Source organism: Pogoniulus pusillus, chromosome 28, assembly GCF_015220805.1.
Source record: "Pogoniulus pusillus isolate bPogPus1 chromosome 28, bPogPus1.pri, whole genome shotgun sequence".
NCBI classification, from domain to species: domain Eukaryota; kingdom Metazoa; phylum Chordata; class Aves; order Piciformes; family Lybiidae; genus Pogoniulus; species Pogoniulus pusillus.
In genome coordinates, this window is record NC_087291.1 from 3,524,738 (window position 1) to 3,552,523 (window position 27,786).

At 46.8% G+C, this 27,786-nt stretch overlaps 1 protein-coding gene across 1 annotated transcript in view; it reads right to left on the reverse strand.

Moving 5' to 3' along the window:
• KAT2B (lysine acetyltransferase 2B) overlaps window positions 1-27,786 on the reverse strand; it is a 69,051-nt gene that overhangs the window by 26,757 nt on the left and 14,508 nt on the right. Inside the window, exons 3-8 of the mRNA XM_064167208.1 lie at window positions 20,781-20,926; window positions 19,953-20,042; window positions 16,145-16,326; window positions 9,592-9,783; window positions 4,961-5,067; window positions 1,694-1,819 (exon numbers count right to left, since the gene is read on the reverse strand). Coding sequence (XP_064023278.1) covers window positions 1,694-1,819; window positions 4,961-5,067; window positions 9,592-9,783; window positions 16,145-16,326; window positions 19,953-20,042; window positions 20,781-20,926 — 843 coding nt within the window. The remainder of the gene's footprint in view (window positions 1-1,693; window positions 1,820-4,960; window positions 5,068-9,591; window positions 9,784-16,144; window positions 16,327-19,952; window positions 20,043-20,780; window positions 20,927-27,786) is intronic.

The following is a 27,786-nucleotide window of genomic DNA, read 5'->3' on the forward strand; positions in this document are numbered from 1 at the left end:
GAAAGCTGCAGTTTAGGATCCACCTTAAGTTTCTTTGTAATTAAGTATGAGGATAAGTGTTTGTTTAGCTTTTTTTACTTCCTTGAGGGCTTACTTTATATAAGCTTGTGATCATCTCTCTGACCTACAAATTCTCAACAGGCTCATTAACCTTGAGGTGTTTGAAAAAGCATTTACCAGGATAATTTATGCATTCAACAACTGGTTGGTGTGGTTGTGCTTTTAACGGTTGCTTAAAAATACATAACTTCAGTGCCTTATAGAATCAGAGAATAGAATCAGAATAGAATCAACCAGGTTGGAAGAGATCTCCAAGATCATCCAGGCCAACCTAGCACCCAGCCCTAGCCACTCAACCAGACCATGACACTAAGTGCCTCATCCAAGCTTCTCTTCAACACCACCAGGGATGGCAACTCTGCCACCTCCCTGGGCAGCCCATTCCAATGCCAACCACTCTCTCTGCCAACAATTTCCTCCTAACATCCAGCCTATACTTTCCCTGGCACAACCTGAGACTGTGTCCCCTTGTTCTGTTGCTGCTTGCCTGGGAAAAGAGGTCAAACCCCACCTGCCTACAACCTCCCTTCAGGTAGTTGTAGACAGCAATGAGGTCTGCCCTGAGCCTCCTCTGCTGCAGGCTGCACACCCCCAGCTCCCTCAGCCTCTCCTTATAGGGTTTGTGTTCCATGCCCCTCACCAGCTTCATTGCCCTTCTCTGGACACCTTCCAGCACTTCAGTATCTCTCTCGAATCGAGGAGCCCAGAACTGGACACAGCACTCAAGGTGTGGCCTGACCAGTGCTGAGTCCAGGGGCAGAATAACCTCTCTCGTCCTGCTGGCCACACTGCTCCTGAGCCAGCCCAGGATGCCATTGGCTCTGCTGCCCACCTGAGCACACTGCTGGCTCATGTTCAGCTACTCTCTGCCAGCATCCCCAGGTCCCTCTCTGCCTGGCTGCTCTCAGTCACTTCGTCCCCAGCCTGCAGTGCTGCTTAGAGTTGCTGTGGCCAAAGTGAAGAACCCCACACTTGGCCTTGTTCAGTGTCATCCCATTGGGCTCTGCCCACCTATGCAGGGACCTGTCTAGGTCCCTCTGCAGGGCTTTCCTACGCTCCAACAGATCAACACCTGCTCCTAGCTTGGTGTCATCTCCAAACCTACTGATGCTGGACACAATCTCCTGGTCGAGATCATCAATAAAGATATTGAACAGGACTGGGCCCAGCACTGATCCTTGGGGCCCACCACTAGTGACAGCTGCCAACTGGACTTGGCACCATTCACCACCACACTCTGGGCCCAGCCCTCCAGCCAGTTTATGACCTTAAACTCTTAAAAAAATAATACAGGGGTAAAAAAAGTCAATACCTTCTCCTACTCTTTCTTTATTTAAACTAAACCTTACTATGGCTTATCATATGGGTACTGCAGTGAAGTGTTTTTCAGGAGCCACTGACACCAGTCTTTTCCCCTTTAATTTAATTCAAACAAGCTCCTTCGTTTTCCTCTCAAATATACTTTCATTTCTGCCAGTTAAACATTATCACAGGGGAGATGAAGCATGTATGTGCATGTCTTTTAGCAAAACACCTCAAGCTGGCTACTGCAGAGTGAAGGCAATGCTCACCATGTACTGCACCTACCAGTAACACTGACAGAAGCCAAAAAGCAAGCCTCCCTCTTTATTACCTAGGTTTGGGTCAAGAGCAGAAGAAACTTTGCATGCAGGACTCATGTTGCCACTGTTGGGTTGCTCCAGAGATGAAGGACTTGCACTGTATGAAACAGATCTTGCAACAGGAGGAGGATTGATAACTGCAACGGCATAAAAGACAAACAAACACACAAAAAGTCAGGACATGGAACTCATTAAGTGGCTGACTGAAGGATTGTCACAGTGCTGCACTCAATTTCACACCCACCAGCTGAGAAGCAACAGCTAAGGTTGTGCAACAAAGCAATGCTACCATTTTGCAGACAGAGTTGTTAAAGCTTTATCTCCACATATTCTTCTAAGCTTCCGCCTGAGGGACTATACCACTGCTGGGTGTCAGAGGCAGCAAATATCAGGCTCTATTATTCTGTAGTGCTGAGCACAAGCTACAAAAACAAACTTCCTTCACATACCTGCCAAGCCTGCTGGCATTTAGGCTCATAAAAAGGCTTTTTGTAAGGGTCTATTGAAAAGCAAAATCTAATCATTCAGCTTCAGCCTTCCACTTTAACACTGTTCAAAGACTCGTTGGACAAATCAGACTCAACAAAGGGTGAAGCTGTTTCACCAGTTAAGAAGATGAAACTGTTGTTTTGAAAGACTACAAACTAACATTTCTCCCTAACTTTAAAAAACAAAACAAACACCCATCCCAAATCATCCTGGTTTCATTTGTGGCAGGTAGGTGGTGGGGGCGGTGCTGAGACGACAGCTCATAGCCTGAACACCTGCAGTCTTTGCCTCTGCCTGCCTTTCTGCTGGGGCAACATCCAGTGCTCAACAGCTGTGCACTAAAATGAAGTGCTGCAGAATTCACAGAATCATACAACTTGGAAGAGATCTCCAAGCTCATCCAGGCCAACCTAGCACCCAGCCCTAAACAATCAATCAGACCATGGCACTAAGTGCCTTATTAAGGCTTTGCTTGAACACCTCCAGGGATGGTGACTCCACCACCTCCCTGGGCAGCCCATTCCAATGCCAATCACTCTCTCTGCCAACAACTTCCTCCTAACATCCAGCCTAGACCTACCGTGGCACAACTTGAGGCTCAGTCCCCTTGTTCTCTTGCTGGGTGCCTGGCAGAAGAGACCACCCCCACCTGGCTACAATGTCCCTTCAGGTAGACAGCAATGAGGTCTGCCCTGAGCCTCCTCTTCTGCAGGCTGCACACCCCCAGCTCCCTCAGCCTCTCCTCACAGGGCTCTGCTCCAGGCCCCTCACAGCTTCGTTGCCCTTCTCTGGACACCTTCCAGCACCTCAACATCTCTCTTGAATTGAGGAGCCCAGAACTGGACACAGCACTCAAGGTGTGGCCTGACCACTGCTGAGTACAGGAGAAGAATAACCTCCCTTGTCCTCCTGGCCACACTGCTCCTGAGCCAGGCCAGGATGCCATTGGCTCTGCTGCCCAGCTGGGCACACTGCTGGCTCATCTTCAGCTTCTATCTGCCAGCACCCCCAGGTCCCTTTCTGCCTGGCTGCTCTCAGCCACTCTGTCCCCAGCCTGTAGTGCTGCCTGGGGTTGTTGTGGCTAAAGTGTAGAATCCTGCACTTGGCCTTGTTCAATCTCATCCTGTTGGCCTCTGCCCACCCATCCAGCCTGGCCAGGTCCCTCTGCAGGGCTCTCCTGCCCTCCAACAGATCCACACCTGCTCCTAGCTTGGTGTCATCTGCAAACTTATTGATGCTGGACTCAATCCCCTGGTCCAGATCATCACTGAAGATATTGAACAGGACTGGGCCCAGCACTGATCCTTGGGGCACACCACCAGTGACAGCTGCCAACTGGATGTGGCACCATTCACTGCCATTCTTTAAGACCGTCTCTCCAAGCCAGTTCTTGTCCTATACCAAAGTGAACCTGTCCAAGCCACAAGCTGACAGCTTTGCCTTTTTTTTTGCCATTTTTTGCCCTTTAATTTTGCCATTTTTTTTTGCCAGTGGTACATGACAGAATGGACTCTGAGAGCAACACGGTTATAGAGGTGCAATGGACCTGTGGCTAAGGCATAATTCACCAGGTCATGGTGCAGAGCAGGAACTCCTCACCAAAAAAAGCTTGTCTCTGTTACAGTGAAATTGCACTCATGCTCTATGAAATTTACTGTCAGAAAACGTGCTGACATGACATTTTTGTCAGCTGGCAGCCAACAACTTCTCAAAATACTGAATTGTACAAAATCCTGAATCAAATACCTGGAAATTGAAGTCAACCCCTGAGCTGCATAAACAGATTTTACATACTTTTGAGCAGGACAGAAGAGGAGAAGGGGAAACTGAGAGTCATCACTAGTGTCTCCCTGCAACTGAAGCAATGACTTACACCTCACTACCCTAACTGAGAATAAAAGAAAGCTGCAGAATTGCTAGTGAGGCAGATAATAACTAACAAGGCATAGGAAAACTATCAAAAAGCCATCAGGCTATCAAATAGTGTGCAAAGGCAATGGGACACCTGATGTGGAAGGCTTCTACTTCTCTACTGAATCATAGAATCAGTCAGGGCTGGAAAAGACCACAGGAATCATTTAGTTTCAACTCCCCTGCTGTGGCCAGGGACACCTCACACTAGATCAGGCTGTCTAGAGCCTCATCCAGCCTGGCCTCAAACACCTCCAGGGATGGGGCTTCCACCACCTCCCTCATGGCTCCAGGGTCTCACTACCCTCATGCTGAAGAATTTCTTCCTAACATCCAGTCTGAATCTCCCCACCTCCAGCTTTGCTCCATTCCCCCCCACCCTAACACTACCTGACAGCCTAAAAAGTCCCACCCCAGCTTTCTTGTAGGCCGCCTTAAAATACTGAAAAGCTACAATAAGGTCACCTCAGAGCCTTCTCTGCTCCAAAGTGAACAGCCCCAACTGTTTGGCTGTCTTACTGCTTGAGATATTAAGGATTGGCATAGGTCTTCACACAAGTAGACCATCGTCCAGCAGGTGACCCACTGCAGCCATTTACCCACTGACTATTCTCATTTGCCAAAGTTGAATTGCACTTGTGCCACCTGAACACTCAGATGATGTCTCAGCACTCAACCTGCTCCATTAGCACCTTCAATTACCTGCTTTTCATCATCCAAGTGGGATCTGTATATGAAGAAGCACCAGGGAATCAGATACAGTATAGGCTGATATTTATTAAGCTGCATATCTAAGGTTTATTCCTTAGAATTCATCACTTGTACAGATTTATCTTTATACTCAGGTGTTCCCTAATCCATCACTTAAAGCAAATTACCTGTCTGGACTCCTAGCTGTCCAGTTTGGGGACTAGACACCATGAAATCCTGATCCCAAATGGGAGAATTCAGGCTGTACACTTCTTCTTCCAGCATTGACAGAAACCTAGGCACAAAGCCAGGTGAAATATTAATGGGATAGGATCATTCAGAACACCTTCTTTTTCAAGATCAACATTTTCAACTTCAAAACCTTTCTGATTCAGTTAAGGAGCTGCTGCTGTTCTATTCCTTTTTAAAAATACAACTGCACACAAAATCACAAGCTACAGAGGATGCTAAGTATCTTAATTCTGTAGAGACGTCACCTGTGAAAATTAAACTTTGATTGCAAGCAATATTTATCTGATTTGCAAATGCAGAAACAGTTAGAAACTACTTTTCCAGAACAAACCTGTGTCCTAATAAAAAAGCTGCAAGTTGAGAGATAACCAAGACACTTACACTATACAATTATGACAAAATATGCTCATTTTGGTAAGTCAGTGTTTTGCAGGTGCATTTATTTTCTGTCTCTTACAGGTTAACAAAATGCCAGGGCTAGTTATCCACAGTGCACTTAGGAAGACTCTTTAGTTCCTTGAAGTGTCCTGCTCCAACATTTAGCTGCTTGTTAGTGCTTACAGACCAGTATTTTTAATCTTACTTTCTCTGAGCTTTATTATGTGTGAAAGAGATGTCACTGATCAGAATATCCACCATGTTTGCCTTCATGGGGCTAATACAAGTTTTCTCTCACAAGCAAGATAGCTGCTTATCCTATGCTGCACAAAAGGGGTTTTCAGACCAGAAGTTGACAGTTGTGCTAGTTTGAGGCTAACTGGAGTATTTTCGTGAGAAAAAAATAGATTATAGGCTGTGCAAAGGAAACAATGGTGATGCCTACACTCATAGGCTTGCTGAGATGTGTGAAAACAAGAACACGAATATAGATAACACAGTGCGAGAGAGTGTGAGAGTCTCTGTTGGAGTCAGTGCCTGTGCTTTTCTCCCTGTGTACCCAAGTAATTCTGCTTCTAACCCCCTGGTGATGTCTACTGCACTCATAGGCTTGCTGAGACAAAAAAACAAGGGCACAAACATAGATAAGACAGAGAGTCTATCTGTTGGAGTCAGTGTCTGATTGAGTGCAGCAAGTCTTTTCATCAGTCCTCCCAGACAAAGGGAAAGAGATTGAAGGGGTCAGGCACTTCAGGCCTGCGCTGGACTGAGGCTAACTGGAATATTTTAATGAGTAAAATGATATTCTAGGCTGTGAAAAGGAAACAATAGTAATGTCTGCACTCATAGGCTTGCTGAGACATAAGAACAAGGACACAAACATAGACAAGACAGAGAATCTCTATCTGTCGGAGTCAGCGTCTGTGTTTTCTCCCCTGGGTTTCTGCTTGGATCTGTATAACCCAACTAATCCTTCTGCTTCTAATCCCCCTGGCTGAGCCCCCAAACTCACCTTGCATGTAAGGCAAACTCTGAGATAAGGTGTAAGGGTGGAAAGAAGGTGGAAGGGTGGTTGGGAGCCCCTCCTGGAGACTCTGGTATCTGGGAGGGCTGTGGTGTTTCTGTATTACCTTTAACTTGTCTATTTCTGTAACTATTGTAGCTATCTGCTTCTATCTTGTGCTAAGCTGTGAATATAAAGCCTCATTCCTTAACTTCCAGCTTGGCTGAGTCTAGCTTGGGTGATTTCATAAAAGCTGGGGGGCAGGTAACTCCCAAACCATCAGAACATAGCACATTTGAACTCTCAAGAGTCATTTCTATGTATAGAAGCCATCCATCTGAAACCAATAGGACTGTTGAGCAAGACCTGAAAAAGTTAAAGACTTCCAGGTTCAGGTCTTACTCCTTTGTTTCATATGCAGGACACATATCTAAGCACACCAATGTGTGGTGTTCATCTCTAGCTACATAGCTGACAACAGCTAAAAGATTTCAAATAGCTTCTTGACCATCTTTGACGGAGCAGAAGCACAAACTGAGTTTTATCTAAGGCTACATTTACAGGCAACATGGACTCTATATTCAGCCTCCTTGGTGACTATACCCTAGGTACACACAGACATAACCTGGAGCTGTTCACTTCATCTAGGATAGAGCAGCTAGGGCAGCCAGGAACCCTGCACTGATGCCAGGTACCACCTTCACACTCTAAGCTGCAGCTCCTCTGCAAGATTCATTCTGAGTAACATCAGCAAAGAGATAAATCCTTCAGACAATTACAGGACATAAAAGATTTTAAACATGATCATATTTCCCACAGAGCATCAGCACAGTGCTTATCTTTTTTTCACCCAGCAGAGTATTAGAAGGCACTGCAAGTGAATAACAGTGCTGTAGAAGGCAGTGGTGACACAAGGGCAAGAGCACACACTCTTCCTCTGCAAATCTGCCCCTTGTATCAATGTGGTGTTGAATCTTTTTTTAGTACCTTTTTTAGGTGGCAGATCATGATCTTATTCATAGAATCACAGAATGAATCATAGAATGCACTCAAACTCGAAGTGACCTTTAACAGGTCTTCTAGTCCAACCCCTCTGCACCAAGCAGGGACACCCCAACTAGATCAGGTTGCTCAGAGCCCCATCAAACCAAAGTATTTCCAGGAATGAGGCTTCCAATAACTCCCTGGGAAACCGGTTCCAGGGTTCCACCACCCCCATAGTAAAGACCTTCTTCTTAACGTGCAATCTGTAGTTTGAAACCATTGCCTCTTTTCCTTGTGCTACACCACCTGGTAAATGGTCCCTTCCCCCAGTTTTTCTGCAGTCCCCACTTCAGGTACTGGAAGGCCATAGCCTTTTTTCACCCAGACTGGGCAGCCCAAGATCTTCCAGCCTGTCTTTATAGGACAGGTGCTCCACCCTCTGACCATTATTCTAAGTTGCAGGTAAGTTTTCATTTCCATGCCTAAGTTGCACACTCCTGGTTAACCCTGAATGCAGGCACACTGTGACCCCTGGTTAACCCTGAAGGCAGGCACACGGTGACCCCTGGTTAACCCTGAATGCAGGCACACTGTGACCCCTGGTTAACCCTGAATGCAGGCACACTGTGACCCCTGGTTAACCCTGAAGGCAGGCACACGGTGACCCCTGGTTAACCCTGAAGGCAGGCACACGGTGACCCCTGGTTAACCCTGAAGGCAGGCACACGGTGACCCCTGGTTAACCCTGAAGGCAGGCACACGGTGACCCCTGGTTAACCCTGAAGGCAGGCACACTGTGACCTCTGGTTAACCCTGAATGCAGGCACACTGTGACCTCTGGTTAACCCTGAAGGCAGGCACACTGTGACCCCTGGTTAACCCTGAATGAAGGCACACTGTGACCCCTGGTTAACCCTGAATGCAGGCACACTGTGACCCCTGGTTAACCCTCAAGGCAGGCACACTGTGACCCCTGGTTAACCCTGAATGAAGGCACACTGTGACCCCTGGTTAACCCTGAATGCAGGCACACTGTGACCCCTGGTTAACCCTCAAGGCAGGCACACTGTGACCCCTGGTTAACCCTGAATGCAGGCACACTGTGACCCCTGGTTAACCCTGAATGCAGGCACACTGTGACCTCTGGTTAACCCTGAAGGCAGGCACACTGTGACCCCTGGTTAACCCTGAAGGCAGGCACACGGTGACCCCTGGTTAACCCTGAAGGCAGGCACACTGTGACCCCTGGTTAACCCTGAAGGCAGGCACACGGTGACCCCTGGTTAACCCTGAAGGCAGGCACACTGTGACCCCTGGTTAACCCTGAATGCAGGCACACTGTGACCCCTGGTTAACCCTGAATGAAGGCACACTGTGACCCCTGGTTAACCCTGAATGCAGGCACACTGTGACCCCTGGTTAACCCTCAAGGCAGGCACACTGTGACCCCTGGTTAACTCTGAATGAAGGCACACTGTGACCCCTGGTTAACCCTGAATGCAGCACACTGTGACCCCTGGTTAACCCTCAAGGCAGGCACACTGTGACCCCTGGTTAACCCTGAATGCAAGCACACTGTGACCCCTGGTTAACCCTGAATGCAGGCACACTGTGACCTCTGGTTAACCCTGAAGGCAGGCACACTGTGACCCCTGGTTAACCCTGAAGGCAGGCACACTGTGACCCCTGGTTAACCCTGAAGGCAGGCACACTGTGACCCCTGGATAACCCTGAATGCAGGCACACTGTGACCCCTGGTTAACCCTAAATGCAGGCACATTGTGACCCCTGGTTAACCCTGAATGCAGGCACACCAGTACCCCTAGCTAACCCTGAATGCAGGCACACTGTGACCCCTGGTTAACCCTGAAGGCAGGCACACCGTGACCTCTGGTTAACCCTGAATGCAGGCACACCGTGACCCCTGGTTAACCCTGAATATCAGACACACTATGACCCCTGGTTAACCCTGAATGCAGGCACACTGTGACCCCTGGTTAACCCTGAATGCAGGCACATTGTGACCTCTGGTTAACCCTGAATGCAGGCACATTGTGACCCCTGGTTAACCCTGAAGGCAGGCACATTGTGACCCCTGGTTAACCCTGAAGGCAGGCACACGGTGACCCCTGGTTAACCCTGAAGGCAGGCACACTGTGACCCCTGGTTAACCCTGAAGGCAGGCACAATATGACCCCTTACTTTGGAAAATGGGTGAGTATTAGTGTTCGTTTCTCTTGAGGAAGCTTGTCCTTTTCTTGCCTGGCCTGCTCCAGCAGCTGTCTTCTCATTACAGTAAAAACGGAGCGAAGCAACGTCCTTCCAAAGACCTGGGTGGTTTCATACCGAGGTAGACTGTCACAGAACTGAGGGACATTGCAATAGCAAAGCCACCTGCAAAGGAGAGAAAAACAGACAGATAACTGTAATGGTCTAACATGAAGCAAAGGCAGAGGTCCTGAATGCCTTCTTTGCCTCAGTTTTCAACAGTAAGGAGAGAGGAGGAGGATGCAAATGGCCTCTTAAACTGGGGGATGGGGTCGGGGAGCAGTGTGTTCCCCTGGAAATTCATGAGGAATTAGTTCAGGACCTGCTGAGCCATCTGGACACCCACAAGTCCATGGGACCAGATGGGATCCATCCCAGGGTGCTGAGAGAGCTGGCAGCTGAGCTGGCCAAGCCACTCTCCATCATTTTCCAGCAGTCCTGGCTCACCGGAGAGGTTCCAGGAGACTGGAAAATGGCCAACGTGGTCCCCATCCACAAAAAGGGTCGGATGGAGGAACCTGGGAACTACAGACCCGTCAGCCTGACCTCAGTGCCAGGGAAACTGATGGAGCAGGTTCTCTTGGGGCCAATAACTGCGCACCTGAGGGATGGCAAAGATCTCAGGTCCAGCCAGCATGGGTTTAGGAAGGGCAGATCCTGCCTTTCTAACCTGATCTCCTTCTATGATCAGGTGACCCGCTTGGTGGATGTGGGGAGGCCTGTGGATGTGGTCTATCTGGACTTCAGCAAGGCCTTTGACACTGTCCCCCACAGCAAACTGCTGGCTAAGCTGTCAACCCGCGGCTTGGATGGTAACACTCTGTGCTGGGTTAGGAACTGGCTGGAGGGCCGGACCCAGAGAGTGGTGGTGAATGGTGCCACATCCAGCTGGCGGCCAGTCACTAGTGGTGTCCCTCAGGGATCAGTGCTGGGCCCCATCCTCTTTAACATCTTCATAGATGATCTGGATGAGGGCATCGAGTCAGTCATCAGCAAGTTTGCAGATGACACTAAGCTGGGGGCAGATGTGACTGAGCTGGAGGGCAGAAGGGCTCTGCAGCGGGACCTTGACCGCCTGCACAGATGGGCAGAGGCCAATGGGATGGGGTTCAATAGCTCCAAGTGCAGGGTGCTGCACTTTGGCCACAACAACCCCATGCAGAGATACAGGCTGGGGTCGGAGTGGCTGGAGAGCAGCCAGACAGAGAGGGATCTGGGGGTACTGATTGATACCCGCCTGAACATGAGCCAGCAGTGTGCCCAGGTGGCCAAGAGAGCCAGTGGCATCCTGGCTTGTATCAGGAGTGGTGTGGTCAGCAGGAGCAGGGAGGTCATTCTGCCCCTGTACTCTGCACTGGTCAGACCACACCTCGAGTACTGCGTTCAGTTCTGGGCCCCCCAGTTTAGGAAGGACACTGAGATGCTTGAGCGTGTCCAGAGAAGGGCGACGAGGCTGGTGAGAGGCCTTGAGCACAAGCCCTACGAGGAGAGGCTTAGGGAGCTGGGGTTGTTTAGCCTGGAGAAGAGGAGGCTCAGGGGTGACCTTATTGCTGTCTACAACTACCTGAGGGGTGGTTGTGGCCAGGAGGAGGTTGCTCTCTTCTCTCAGGTGGCCAGCTCCAGAACAAGAGGACACAGCCTCAGGCTGCGCCAGGGGAAATTTCGGCTCGAGGTGAGGAGAAAGTTCTTCACTGAGAGAGTCATTGGACACTGGAATGGGCTGCCTGGGGAGGTGGTGGAGTCGTCGTCCCTGGGGCAGTTCAAGGCAAGGTTGGATGTGGCACTTGGTGCCATGGTCTAGCCTTGGGCACTGTGGTAAAGGGTTGGACTTGATGATCTGTGAGGTCTCTTCCAACCTTGGTGATACTGTGATACTGTGATACTGTATTAATGCAATAAAACCACTACCCACATCATTTGTAATACAGCTGAGAACTCTATGACCATATAAATCAGTTTCACATCAAATCTGGACAGAGTTCAGCAGCATTTATATTGCCCAGTTTTCTAAAGAAATGATAGCCAAATACTTCTAAGACTCCATATGTTTCTTCTCTTCTTCCAGACAACAATCACAAATCACATAAAATTCAAGTTACAAAAGCACAGAGTGTCAGGGGCTGGAAGGGACCTCGAAAGCTCATCCAGTCCAACCCCGGTGCCAGAGCAGGATCACCTAGAATAGATCACACAGGAATGCATGCAGGCAGGTGTTGAATATCTCCAGAGAGGGAGACTCCACAACCTCCCCGGGCAGCCTGCTCCAGTGCTCTGTCACCTTCACAGGAAAAAAAAATCCTTCTCATGCTTACATGAACTTCCTATGCCTCAGCTTCCACCCATTGCCCCTTGTCCTGTCATTGGGCATCACCCAGCAGAGCCTGGCTGCAGCCTCCTGGCACTCACCCTGCACATCTTTGTAACCATTGCTGAGGTCACCTCTCAGTCTCCTCTTCTCCAAACAGCACAGCCTCAGCTCCCTCTGGCTCTCCTGGTAAGGAAAATATTCCATTCCCTTAATCACTTTTGTGGCTCTGTGATGGACTCTCTCAAGCAGCTCCCTGTCTTTTTTGAACTGAGTGGTCCAGAACTGGACACAATATTCCAAATGTGCCCTAACCAGGGCAGACTAGTTGATGTCAGGGATCCTCTCCACAGCTTGTTCATCCATCTTTTCAAGTCTCCTGCTCACAACTCAAAATAGCCTTAGCCTGGTTCATCAAACAGTATCACACAGTATTATCAGGGTTGGAAGAGACCTCACAGATCATCAAGTCCAACCCTTTACCACAGAGCTCAAGGCCAGACCATGGCACCAAGTGCCACGTCCAGTCCTGCCTTGAACAGCTCCAGGGACGGCGACTCCACCACCTCCCCGGGCAGCCCATTCCAGTGTCCAATGACTCTCTCAGGGAAGAACTTTCTCCTCACCTCCAGCCTAAATCTCCCCTGGTGCAGCCTGAGGCTGTGTCCTCTCGTTCTGGTGCTGGCCACCTGAGAGAAGAGAGCAACCTCCTCCTGGCCACAACCACCCCTCAGGTAGTTGTAGACAGCAATAAGGTCACCCCTGAGCCTCCTCTTCTCCAGGCTAACCAATCCCAGCTCCCTCAGCCTCTCCTCATAGGGCTGTGCTCAAGGCCTCTCCCCAGCCTCATCACCCTTCTCTGGACACGCTCAAGCATCTCAATGTCCCTCCTAAACTGGGGGGCCCAGAACTGAACACAGCACTCAAGGTGTGGTCTAACCAGTGCAGAGTACAGGGGCAGAATGACCTCCCTGCTCCTGCTGACCACACCATTCCTGATGCAGGCCAGGATGCCACTGGCTCTCTTGGCCACCTGGGCACACTGCTGGCTCATGTTCAGGCAGGTATCAATCAGCACCCCCAGATCCCTCTCTGTCTGGCTGCTCTCCAGCCACTCCGACCCCAGCCTGTATCTCTGCATGGGGTTGTTGTGGCCAAAGTGCAGCACCCTGCACTTGGAGCTATTGAAGCCATCCCATTGGACTCTGCCCATCTGTCCAGGCGGTCAAGGTCCCGCTGCAGAGCCCTTCTGCCCTCCAACTCAGTCACATCTGCCCCCAGCTTGGTGTCATCTGCAAACTTGCTAATGACTGCCTCCATGCCCTCATTTTCCCCTTTTAGTCTTCTACATTTCCTCACATCTTTAAGTCTTCCACATTTCCTCACATAGACATACAATGAGTGACACTTTAGCTCAATTCCAACACAACTTGAATTGAATCATAGAATGGTTTAAGTTGGAAGGCATCTCAAGGATCATCCAGTTCCAACTCCCTGCCATAAGCAGGGACACCTCCCCCTACACCAGGTCACTCAAGCTTCATCCAACCTTGCCTCAAACACCTTCAGGGAGGAAGCAGCCACAACCTCCCTGGGCAACCTGTTCCAGTGCTCACCACCCTCACTGTAAAGAACTTCTTCCTAACTAGCACTCTGTTCTCCCACCAGCTGACTTTTCCCCACTACACTCTGATATCACTCTTTCATTTAGCAAAAATTCACTCCACAAGTTTTAAGCTCAAAAAGTACCTATGAGACTCTTAACATGTTGTATTAGTCCTCTTGGAAGAGAGACCATGGTACCAGAGAAGTAACTCAGGAGTACAGTGACCGTGTAGGTTGCAATATCTGTTAATTTAATAAACAAGATTTTGGTATCTCTGTACCTGTATCAGATCACAATGATTATGAAAGTTTCAAGAAGGAAAACAAAATGTTCAGTACTGGATGCAAACAGACAGTGCTGGATACCACATGGGTTTTTTCACGCAACCCCAAAGTGCAGCAGGTCTCAAAATGCTGCCCCAAACCCTTGAGACTTAATCTGCAAACACAAGAGCTGCAAAACAGTTGCAAGACACAGGTGTTCACAGACCTCCACTCCCTGCTGTTGGCTGATGAAGCACACCTCTACAAACACAGGAATGTGGGTGAAAAATCAGTTTCACTCAAATGATTTGGTTTCCAAATGAAGTTGATGACTGCAAGAATTCACAAAGTACACCTAATTAGGGCTACATAATACCTCTATCACAAACGAACAGAGGTCAAAGACCCAACAGCCATGGTCTTAGGAGCACCATGGACTGTCAATAGTCATCTGAGATGACAGGCCACATGAGAGCATCCTGGTCAGACACAGGCACAGTGCAACTGTCTCAACAGAATCATATAGAAACATAGAATCATAGAATCAATCAGGTTGGAAGAGACTCCACCATCTCTCTGGGCAGCCCATTCCAATCACTCTCTCTGTGAACAACTTCCTCCTAACATCCAGCCTAGACTTTCCCCTGCACAGCTTGAGACTCTGCCCCCTTGTTCTGTTGCTGTTTGCCTGGGAGAAGAGACCAACCCCACCTGGCTACAGCCTCCCTTCAGGTAGTTGTAGACAGCAATGAGGTCACCCCTGAGCCTCCTCTGCTCCAGGCTAAACAACCCCAGCTCACTCAGCCTCTCCTCATAGGGTTTGTGCTCCAGGCCCCTCACCAGGTTCATCACCCTTCTCTGGACACCTTCCAGCATCTCAATGTCTCTCTTGAACTGAGGGGCCACCACCTCAGCTCACACCAGGGTTTGCTGTTCTCCTTCATGGAGCTGAGGTTTGCCAGGGCAAATGCCACTAGGAAAGTGAGCAGAAGGTGGTGCTCATCCTCAACCAGGAAAATTATTCCTCTGTGGTTCTGGGTGTGCCAGTTTGAGCCTAGCTGGGATATTTTAGTGAGAGGAATTAGATGATAGGTATGAAAAAGGAACAATGGTGAAGTTTGCTGCACTCAGAGGCTTGCTGAGATGTGTAAGAAGAAGAACATAAACATAAATAACACAGTTGCTCCCTGAGTGCAGTTGGTGCCTGTGCTTTTCTCTCTAACCTGCTGTCTGTGTAACTAATCCTTCTGCTTTCTAACACCCCTGGCCGATCCTCCAAGCTCACCTTGCACATAAGGCAAACTCTGGGATAAGGAAGAGGGGTGGAAAGAAGGTGGAAGGGTGGTTGGGAGCCCCTGCTGGGGACTCTGGTTTCTGGGGGGGTTGTTGTGCTTCTGTATTACCTTTACCTTGTATATTTCTGTGTATAGCTGTATGTCTTTGTAACTATCTGCCTGTGTATTGTGCTAAGCTGTGAATATAAAGCTTCATTCCTTAACTTCCAGCTGGCTGAGTCTAGTCTGGGTGATTTCATAAGAGCTGGGGGGCAGGTAACTCCCAAACCATCACACTGGAAAAACCAGATCTGCTGACAGAGTTGCTGGCTGTCTTTGCTCACATACAGCAGAGTGACTGCTGCCTGCACCAGCAGTATCCTTAACTGCTGTCTCACTCTGCTAACTGGAAAGGGCATGGCACTATTCCACAAGTAAAGCAAAATTAAGAGAGATCTGGCTTTTTGTTCCATCTCTTCTTCCCTCAGTGACTAAGTTATTCCTTTGAATTCTGACAACACATTAAAATGTCATAACAAGAACTAGCATTTAGAAGTGTCTAATAATAGCTATTCCCTATTTAGCGTTCAAACACAAAAGCATTTTAGCATTTAAGATCTTTCATCATTTGGTTTCAAACTGTAATGCTTTACCATATTTAATGTTCTCTCTTTTTTTTATGGTTGAATAAGAAATAACCCAATTTTTTAGTACATGAAATAAGGATCTTATATGAAGTTAATATCTTAAGAAGACTGAAAGCAATTCTGCAAACACAGATCATGCAAAAGCATTGTTAGATACAGATACCTGCCACCTCTATTCAGTGTTCTTGGCTTGGCACAGCTCTCAAAACACAAGGATGAGTGTTAAACTCTGAGGTAGTCTCACTAAAATCCTCAGGTTTTGGTATAATGGCATCTAAGGCTGACAAACTGACAATGTGCCCCTACAGCATGCAAGTAAAGGTAGTGCATTCCTGAAGTGTGCACTTGCCATGTTTGTCAGCACAGGTTGTAAGAAGCAAAAGCAGCATTACCTGGTATAATTCACTTTATATCCTGCAATGTCATCATTGGGTGATCTTAGTCTTCGCTGAGAAGGTGTCTCCAGGTGCCAGTAGTTAATGCGGTTCAGAAACATTTTAGCCAGTTCCACTATGGTTTGCCTTTCCTTGGAGGGTAAATGGCTAAATTTGTACTGCACAAAATTATTCACACCCTTAAAACAGAGAAGATGTTTAATTATGTGCTAGTTTGAAGCAAGCTGGAATGTTTTGGTACAAGAACTAGATAACGGGCAGTGAAATGAAAAACAATTGATGTCAACTTCTCTCACAGTCACGCTGAGAACTCTGGGAAGAAGAAGTAAACATTCTCCATTTTGTCTCTCACTCTTGCTTTTGCCTTAGACCTGGTCACATCTCATTAACCCTGCTCCTACTAACCTTGCTCCCTAACCTCTTGGCTGCACCTCTTTTCTTCCTGAGAACTGGGGTAAGGTTGAGAGGGCCGGGGGGAGGTGTTGGGGTGGTTTGAGAGCCCCTCCTGGGGACTCAGGTTTCTGGGAGGGGAGTTGTGCTTTTGTATTGTTTATCCTTTGTATATTTCTGTATATAATTGTATATAACTGTATATATTGTAAATAGCTGCTTGTAAATTCTGCTAGCTGTAAATAAATTGCTTCACCTATATTCCCAGGGTCCGTCTGAGTTAGCTGGGGCAAATTCAAAAGTGTGGGGGGGCGGGGTAACCCCCAAACCATCACAAATTAGTTAGCCAAAATAGTTTGCATGAGTGTTCCCAGATGTTCCTCATTTCATGGAATCATAGAATGGTTTAGGTTGGAAGGGACCACAAAGCTCAGCCAGTTCCAACCTTCCACCATAGGCAGGGACACCTCCCACTACAACAGGCTGCTCAAGGCGTCATCCAACCTGGCCTTCAACACCTCCAGGGAGGCTGTGGAGCACAGAATCACAGATTGTGATCTTTGATCACATTGGGTGATTCTGTGCTCCACAACCTCCCTGGGCAACCTGTGCCAGTGTCTCACCGCCCTCACTGCAAACAGCCCTTTCCTAACATCCACTTTGAATTTCCCCTCTGCCACTTTAAACCCATTCCCCCTTGTCCTGTCATTACAAGACCTTGTCAGTAGTCTCTCCCCAGCCTTCCTGTAGGGCCCCTTCAGAAACTGGAAGGCCACTCCAAGGTCTCCTCGAAGCCTTCTCTTTCCAGGCTGAAGAGCTCCAACTCCTGTAGCTCTTGTATGTTTGTTAACTCTGAACTTGCATTACATGGGAAACAAAGCAAACACCAGAGACCACTAAATACTCTTTTAGTTAGTCTTGTAGCTGCCATGAACTGGTTCCAGTACAGCAGCAGGTACATTCAGGTGTTTTTATTGTATCCACCTCCACAAACTGACTTAAAGGGAGAAAAGGAAAAGACTACTTTTTTCCTTGCTTCTCAATGAAAAACAAAACAGGAAAGAGAAAGATGGAATAGGTTTTATTCTATATGCTCACATATGAACAATTTTCTGATAACCATACTGCATGATTTATTTCCTCTGTAAATTAAATATCACTTATAAACTTCTCAAGCTGCTTTTCAAGAGTACATTACGGCTTGTGGACTTTTAGTTAAGTTTGTGTCTACACATCAGATGATTTCCTCAACAAATGACAGTATTTCACAAGTACATCATAGAAACAGCCAGGTTGGAAGAGACCTCCAACATCATCCAGGCCAACCTAGCACCCAGCCCTATCCAGTCAACTAGACCATGGCACTAAGTGCCTCATCCAGGCTTTGCTTCAACACCTCCAGGCACGGTGACTCCACCACCTCCCTGGGCAGCCCATTCCAATGCCAATCACTCTCTCTGCCAACAACTTCCTCCTAACATATATATATATATATATATATATATATATATATATATATATATATATATAGTTATCTTATTTGCCCTTCCCTATATCTCTTTGTAACTCCCCTACCTCAAATATCTTTTATTTATTGTTAAAGTTTTCTCTTTTAACCTCCAAATTGAAGTGAGGTTTTATTTGGGCGTGTTTTCCATTTTCCTCTCTACATCTAATTCCCTTTCTTTGGAAGAAAAGGGGGGAAGAGGAAAAGGCATTCTATAAATTGGTTTTGGTTCTATTACCTATATTTGAGTCTCTGGGAAACTTAAACTAGAACTGAGACAATGTCTATACAGGCTGCAGCAAGAGCAGCATGGCCAGCAGGGCAAGAGAGGGGATTCGTTCCATTACCTCAACATCTCTCTTGAATTGAGAAGCCCAGAACTGAACACAGCACTCAAGGGGCAGCCTAACCAGTGCTGGATGTTAGGAGGAAGTTGTTGGCAGAGAGAGTGATTGGCATTGGAATGGGCTGCCCAGGGAGGTGGTGGAGTTGCCATCCCTGGAGGTGTTGAAGAAAATCCTGGCTGAGGCACTTAGTGCCATGGTCTGGTTGATTGGCCAGGGCTGGGTGCTAGGTTGGACTGGAGGAGCTTGGAGGTCTCTTCCAACCTGCCTGATTCTATGAGTATATCCCCTCATTACACTGTGTATACTGTCTACTTTGGAGGGAGAGAGAGGGAAAAGACAGTTTAAATATGTGACTAAAAGTGTTGCAATTCATATGCATTATGGATCAATTTTAACAGTGCTGCTTAGCAAATGTTGAGCTGTTGGACTGCTAAAACCAGAACTAAAACACCAGTCTATTTTAAACAAAAGTGATTTCAAAAGTAACTATAACAAGAATTACCCTTTCATCTCTATGCTTTACTTTCTAAATCAAATTAAACAGTGGTAAGAATTATATTGTACAAAACCTTGTTAATAGTATATTTTTAGGGACTAGGAGCATATGGAGTTTACACAGAATCATAGAATGGTTTAGGCTGGAAGGGACCTCAAAGATCATCTAGTTCCAACTCCCTGCCATAAACTTACCCTTCATTTGTTTTCAAACTAAAGGAGAATTTAAGGAGAAGAGTTCTCAGAAATTTATCAATAAAGTGTTTCACTTTTCCTAAGTTATAAGATATGGGAGCTGCAAGAAAATAAATTACTACACCTAATAGTCCTCACATTTAAAATATCCTTTTTAAAAGTAGAGTGTCCATGCAGCATCTGATGGGAAAACACTGAGGTCCTGCTGCAGTGAGGTGTGTGAGCCTCTGCCCAGTCTCACTGGACCTAATGGACCCTCTTGTGTACCAAACCTGCATTCTCAGAAGCTGGCTTAACCAAAATGTGATGCTTTTAGATGCTCTTTATGCATTGAGAGCTACAAAAGTCTCAGTTATTCTTTGACTTTGGCTTTGTTTTCCGTTGTGTACCCACTGAAAGAGAAGGCTGTGATCTGACTGAAACAGACTGTAACATTTTCAGTGATTAACAGTCATTTTAATATTGGATTTCAAAACTTCAGCAGCATTTTTCATCACTTGAAACAAACAAAGATTAGAACTGCTACACACTGAAGCAGTATTCTAAGTTCATTCTCTAAACCCACAAAAAAGTCACTCATTAAAGCATAAGATGAGTGATCAGAGAAGTCAAATAATACAACTACTGTACCGACATGAAAGAAATCTTCAACAGTACCCTACTTTGTCCTAAGTAATAGACAAAAGCATCTGCAAACTCCCTAAAACATCATGCTTCCATGTTTTCAAAACCAGTGCCTATGCTTACAAAAACCAAGATAATAAACCCCACACCAAACCCCCAAACCAAACCTCCAAACCAAGCAAACTCGCTCCCCACCAAATGAAAAGCAAACGCCCACATCCACCAAACCCACATTTTGACTGTTTACCTGCTCAATGCTAGGTTTCTCAAATGGTGGACTTTCCAACGAGCCTTCTACTACAGGTTTTCCCATCTGTAAAATGCACTTCCTCAAAAGCTGTTAAAAGTACACACAATTTGTTTTAATTAGCATATTTGCATACGTAAGGTCGATGGAAGTCTTAGGTGCACAATGCACTTCAAGCACACTTCAGGCTGTGTATCCACTTTTTTAGGCATGTAAACTTACAGCTACTGAAGTTCCCAGTGAACCCACTGCTGTGAAATGCATGTAAGAGGCTCCTCTGAGCAAACAGAGGCAGCTCAGTTAGCATTTATGCAAACTGACTTCTCCCAATGGGTAAGTGAAGAGGGAAAGGCTTGCAGGTTGCACAGTTTATAGATGGGACTCAAAGTTAGTTCCTCAATCACTTGGATGACTTTAGGAGTAAGACATAGCACACAACAAGAAGCAGAACATGCAGGCCATAGTTAGAGCAACATGGGATATAGAGATGTTTAGAGATGGGACTCAAAGTTAGTTCCTCAATCACTTGGATGACTTTAGGAGTAAGACATAGCACACAACAAGAAGCAGAACATGCAGGCCACAGTTAGAGCAACATGGGATATAGAGATGTTTATAGATGGGACTCAAAGTTAGTTCCTCAATCACTTGGATGACTTTAGGAGTAAGACACAGTACACAACAAGAAGCAGAACATGCAGGCCATAGTTAGAGCATCATGCTGGATTAAAAAGAAGTCTCAACAGATACAGTAAATACATGCACGAGGAGCAGTGAAGATAACTTATATGTGAGAGAGTGAAAAGATACCATACAAGCTCAGCTTACTTTGAACAGGTAGAAATAAACTTGCTTGGTGTCTGCATCTTCTTCTTTGTGTACACAGGTGAACAGATACTCCACGTCCAGTACAATGCCCAGAAGCCTATTCATTTCTTCTTCGGACACATTCTCCAGGTGAGAAACATGAGCAGCTAAACAAAATAAAAACCAAACCTGTAAAGGCTAACTGAAAGGACCAACAGCCCAAGTAGAAGCCCAAGAAGCTGGTGAGGGGCTTGGAGCACAGCCCTGTGAGGAGAGGCTGAGGGAGCTGGGGGTGTGCAGCCTGCAGAAGAGGAGGCTCAGGGCAGACCTCATTGCTGTCTACTACTACCTGAAGGGAGGCTGTAGCCAGGTGGGGTTGGGCTCTTCTGCCAGGCAACCAGCAACAGAACAAGGGGACACAGTCTCAAGCTGTGCTGGGGGAGGTCTAGGCTGGATGTTAGGAGGAAGTTGTTGGCAGAGAGAGTGATTGGCATTGGAATGGGCTGCCCAGGGAGGTGGTGGAGTCACTGTCCCTGGAGGTGTTGAAGCAAAGCCTGGATGAGACACTTAGTGCCATGGTCTGGGTGACTGGATAGGGCTGGGTGCTATGTTGGTGTAGATGATCTTGGAGGTCTCTTCCAACCTGGTTAATTCTATGATTCTATCATTCTCCAGGATATCTCAAATTAACTTGAAATGGCAAAAGCTCTGATCCTATAACAACCTATTTAAATGAAAAGTCCTATGAGCAGCAAATGAAGTATGAGCCACATTGGAGTAATCTGTAAAGGCAGTCCCATACCACTGGGTGGTAAATCTCACAGCAGAGAAATGAGACCCAGTTGGAAACTATTACCACTTTAGACACACTGCACAAGTCTTGTCCATGTTAATGTGTTACAATACATACATAACTACACACATTTCCATCCAAGAGCTATGCTTTAAGACAAAGATTCATGACTAAAGGAAATAAATCTTTAACTGCCATAAATTTCATAATCCAGATGTTGATGTATGTAGCACCTCAATTTGTGAAGAGTAAAAACCAAATATTTCAGCACTGTAAACAGCCTTTTAAGCTGGATGTTATTAGCTAAGCCCCTTACTTTCATATCACTAAAGCCAAGACACACTACATTAACAAAGACTTTGCAGATTATATGTGCTTGTTCAGAAGTATACAAATAAAGCATCTTTCAACACAGGACAAGGGGCAATGGGTGAAGCTGATGTTCCATGCCAACCTGAGGAAGAGTTTTTTCCCTGTGAGGGTGACAGAGCACTGGAACAGATTGCCCAGGGGGGTTGTGGAGTCTCCCTCTCTGGAGATATTCAAGAAGCACCTGGATGAGTCCAGTGTGATCTGCTCTAGGCAATGCTGCTCTGGCAGGGGGAGTGAGCCAGATGATCTTTTGAGGTCCCTTTCAGCTTTTAACATTCTATGATTCTACGAAACTCCCTTTCATCTTCTCCAAAGGTAAACACAGTTCTACATCTGCACTTTTGAAAAGCTTAGGGTTTCTGAGAGTGGAGCAGGACATTCATTCCAAGATGGTTTGAACATCTGCCTCCAGGAAAAGAGAAGGCAATTTCAAACAAAATGTCACTTTCCAGAAAGAAGATATTTACATTACAAAAAGCAATGTTCTTAGCTGACTGAGGCCAAGGTGTATGGTATGCATATTCTCCCCTGTGAAAGGGCAAACAAATATCCTTTCAAAGAAAAGCAAAAAAAAAAACGTTTAGGGCTTTTTTTCCTGTAGTTTAACAATTTTATCAATTTTTGCTGCTTCAGTAATAATCTTAGTGTGCTAGTTTGAGGCTAACTAGAATATTTTAGTGACAAAAATTAGATGGTGATGTCTACTCCAATCATAGGCTTGCTGAGATGTATGAAAACAAGAAAACAACATAGACATGACAGAGCAGGAGAGCCAGAGTGTGTGTGTCTGTCACAGTTGGTGCCTGTGCTTTTCTCCCTGGGCTGCTTCTGTGTAACTAATCCTTCTGCTTTCTAACCCCCTTTGCCAATCCTCCAAACTCACCTTGCACGTAAGGCAAACTGTGGGATAAGGTAGAGGAGTGGAAAGAAGGTGGAAGGGTGGTTGGGAGCCCCTCCTGGGGACTATGGTTTCTGGGAGGGCTGTTGTGTTTCTGTATTACCTTTAAGTTGTCTATTTCTGTCTATAGCTGTAACTATTGTAACTATCTGCTTGTATCTTGTGCTAAGCTGTGAATACAAAGCTTCACTCCTTAACTTCCAGACAGCTGAGTCTAGCCTGGGTGATTCCATAAGAGCTGGGGGGCAGGTAACATCCAAACCATCACACTTAGGTATGCCAATGTGATTAGGACTCATAAGCAGTCAGATTTATATTGAAAATTTCTTATTGGGGTGAGAAGAGAAACATAGAATCATAGAATCAACCAGGTTGGAAGAGACCTACAAGATCATACATCCAGTCCACCCAAGCACCCAGCCCTAGACAACCAACCAGACCATGGCACTAAGTGCCTCATCCAGGCTTTGCCTCCTCCAGGGACAGCAACTCCACCACCTCCCTGGGCAGCCCATTCCAATGCTAATCACTCTCTCTGACAACAACTTCCTCCTAACATCCAGCCTAGACCTCCCCTGCCACAACTTGAGACTGTGTCCCCTTGTTCTGTTGCTGCTTGCTTGGCAGAAGAGACCAACCCCACCTGGCTACAACCTCCCTTCAGGTAGTTGTAGACAGCAATGAGCTCTGCCCTGAGCCTCCTCTTCTCCAGGCTGCACATCCCCAGCTCCCTCAGCCTTTCTTCACAGGGCTGTGCTCCAGATCTCTCACCAGAAATAACACCTGACTTGAAAACAATCACATCCATTGGCTACCCAGCAAAGACAACTTGGTAAGTTTGATATGACACCTGCCAACACCTTTCAATTCTATACATTTGAACAGCTGCAGGTAAAATGAACACCATAGCTCTGAATGTTACAAAGCTGCCAGTAATTGCTCTTGCTTAAATGAACATCTATAACATAGTGTCTGGAAACTGAAATGTGGATGGTCACCACGAGCTTCCCTTAAGGACAAATGTTTAGAATTCTGGGCAGAAGAAAATCATTTTGTTTCTGTTCCTAAGCTAGATGTGAAGGATTGATATTCCCAGCTGTCTGTTGTGATCTTGTGAAAGTAATAAACACCCTCCTAGATGAGCACTGAATTAGAAATGGATGCACTCAAACAACACATGAAAAGAACATCCATTTCCATATCCATGCAGTTTCCATAACAATAGTGGGAGTTACCTTGACTACTTACTGCCTGCATTTCAATATTGTATTAAACTAGAGAATTATTGCCCTTGCAGTGAACCCAAAAGTAACAGAAATGTATTAATACCAAGTATTTGCTATCGGTTATCATTTAATGTAGCATCACTAATGTTTGTACATCCTTCCCACAAGCTATCTTTCTTCAGATGTTCACAGACCACTCCCAAATTCTTGTGGTGATTAGTAAACCTTTTATTACAATCAAAGCTTTAGTCCACTGACAATGAACACTGTGCTGCTACTGACTGGAGCTACAGTCCCATTCACCTCCTTCGCCCAACTGGTACCTCCTTCGCCCAACTGGTACCTCCTTCACCCAACTGGTACCTCCTTCCTCAGCTGCAGCTTGCAGAAAAAGTAACTTAAAAAAGAAAAGCAGAGAGAGAGGAGGGAGAGCGAGGAGGGAGGGAGGGCACAGAGGGAGGGAGGGAGGGAGCAAGAGGAAGGAGGGAGGGAGCGAGAGGAAGGAGGGAGGGAGCGAGGGAGGGAGGGAGGGAGGGAGGGAGGGAGGGAGAGAGGGAGCGAGAGGAAGGAGGGAGGGAGAGCAAGCGAGAGGAGGGAAGGAGGGAGGGAGAGCGAGCGAGAGGAGGGAAGGAGGGAGGGAGAGCGAGCGAGAGGAGGGAGGGAGAGAAAGCGAGCGAGAAGAAGGAGAGAGGGAGAGAGAGAGTGAGAGAAGGGAGGGAGGGAGAGAAAGTGAGCGAGAGGAGGGAGGGAGGGAGAGAGAGCGAGAGAAGGGAGGGAGAGAGAGTGAGCGAGGAGGGAGGGAGGGAGGGAGAGAGAGAGAGGAGAGGAGACAGGAAAGAGAGAAGAGAGAAAAGAGAGACAAAAGAGAGAAAAGAGGTAAACAAAGTACAGATTGCTACAGCATTCAGAAAAAAAAACAATCAGAAAGAGCAATGCCAATGTAATGATCTGATAAATAGCAAGTTAATTATTTTAGCTGTGCAACCTCAATAAGCAAGTGCTTGAGCACAGCAATTAAGAACAGTGAGAAAACAGATTAATGAGGAATGTGTCTAAATCTACTTCAAAACCAGTGTGTACGTACAGCCATTACTAACGCATATAGGACGGGCAGAGCAAGAAATACCCCAATACTCTAGGTGAAGGTGCACAGCAGGAACTGAAGACAGTACTGATGTGATGGTTTGGGTGTTACCCACCCCCCCCAACCACACTTTGGAAATCACCCAGACTAGACACAGCCACTGGAAATTGAATGAAGCTTTACATTTACAGCTTGGCACAAAAGACAAGCAGATAGTTACAGTATATACAGTTATAGACAGGAATAGACAAAGTAAAAGGTAATACAGAAACACAACTCCCCTCCCAGAAACCTGAGTCCCCAGGAGGGGCTCTCAACTGCCCTTCCACCTTCCCCCACCCTCTCTACCTTACCCCAGACGTTGCCTTGTGCCCAAGGAAGACTGGAGGGTCAGCCGGGGGGGTTAGGAAGCAGGTGGATTAATCAGAGAGATGACAGGTTAGATCAGAGAGAGAAATGCAGCCCACAGCCTGGACAGAGAGCATCTGCCTTACCTATATTTACTCTCTAGTTCTTATACATCTCAGCAAGGCTATGAGTGCAGCAGACATCACCCTTGTTTCTCTTTCATAGCCTGTAATCTAGTTCTTCTCACCAAAACATTCTAGCACAACTGAGAAAAAGAGTGACTGAATGTGTATACAGCACACTAACACATTAGTTAACTAGTTTCCAGTGTGACTTGAGACTGAAAATGTTTACCAACTGGGAAAGGCACCCTGTAATACAGGAGAAACCAATCAAATCTAAAAGAAAAAAGTGCCTCTGAGTGCATAATAGCTGATCTTGAGGCTTGAGGCTGGTGCAGAGTGAATGCTCCCAGTACAAAATCCAATTGGTACACTTTTATAGTAGTGACCCAAAACATGGCTCCACCCCCACTGCTCAGGATTAAAACAAACATCAACAAAAGCCAACTATGGAAAGCCCAGCAGTGTGCTGGGTCACACACAGAACACAAATTCGAGGCAAGTAGGCAGAAATAAGCTTGATGAGCTAGTACACAAATAGGCTAATTCACTGAAAGCTGCACTGCCTAGAAGACTGAGATGTATCAAGCAAGACTAAAGTCTAGGATTACCTTTGGAAGATAACAGTAACTTCTAAAAGGCAAAACTCCTAATACCCATCATTTTACATCAGGTATGGCACAACTTGAGACTGTGTCCCCTTCTTCTGTTGCCTGGCAGAAGAGACCAACCCCACCTGGCTACAGCCTCCCTTCAGGTAGCTGTAGACAGCAATGAGCTCTGCCCTGAGCCTCCTCTTCTGCAGGCTGCACACCCCCAGCTCCCTCAGCCTCTCCTCACAGGGCTGTGCTCCAGGCCCCTCATCAGCTTCATTGCCCTTCTCTGGACACCTTCCTGCACCTCAACATCTCTCTTGAATTGAGGAGCCCAGAACTGGACACAGCACCAAGGTGTGGCCTGAGCAGTGCTGAGCACAGGGGCAGAATAACCTCCCTTGTCCTACTGGCCACACTGTTCCTGATGCAGGCCAGGCTCTCCTGGCCATCTGGACACACTGCTGCCTCATCTTCAGCTTCTATCTACCAGCATCCCCAGGTCCCTTCCTTCCTGGCTGCTCTCCAGTTCCAGGCCCCTCACCAGCCTTGGTGCCCTTCTCTGGATACTTTCAAGCACCTCAACATCTCTCTTGAACTGAGGGCCCCAGAACTGAAAACAGTACTCAAGGTGTGGCCTGACCAGTGAAGAGGAAGAATAACCTCCACCTTCAGCCTTTAGAAGAGTTTTCCTACAAAATGCACAGCATCTAAAATTCTGCTGAAGGACAAAAACTGACAAACATAAGAGCTGAAAAACAAGCAAACAAATCCTGTCTATTTTCAAAGGCCCAGAATGAAAGGGGTATGTAACACAAGCTGCCCTAACTGCATAACCAAAAGGAGCACAGAGAAGCTGCATGATGAAAGGTTCAACTAACCTGGCTAAAGCTATCAAAGATTCTGTGACAAAATGCATTTTTTAATCTACCCCTGCAAACAAACTCAGAGATCTCAGATGGCAGGAAGGAAAAGAAATCTGCTAAAAAGGTCAAATAATGTAATGAGAGAATAAAAGTGAAAAAAAAATAGAAACTGAAATACATTTCACAGAATTACAGAAACATTCCAGTTGGAAAAGCCCCTCAGGATCCAGTCCAACCATTATCCCTGCTCAAAAAAGTTTATCCTTAAACCACATCCCCAAGCACCACATCCAAATGACTTCTGAACACACCCAGGGTTGGTGACTCAACCACCTCCCTGGGCAGCTCATTCCAATGTCTGATCACTCTTGCTGGGAAAAAATGTTTCCTAATGTCCAGTCCAAACCCACCCAGTCACAGCTTGAGGCTATTCCCTCTTGTTCTATCAGTATACCTGTGAGAAGAGACCAGCAGCAGCCTCTCCACAACCTCCTTTCACGTAGCTGTAGTCAGCAATGAGGTCTGCCCTCAGCCTCCTCTGTTTCACACTAACCATCCCCAGCTCCCTCAGTTGCTCCTTGTAAGATTTATTTTCCAGGCCCTTCCCCAGATTTGTTGCCCTCCTCTGCACTCCCTCCAGCACCTCCACATCTCTCTTGTATTGAGTGCCCAAAATTGAACACAACACTCGAGGTGTGGCCTCACCAGATCAGAGTCCAAGGGGA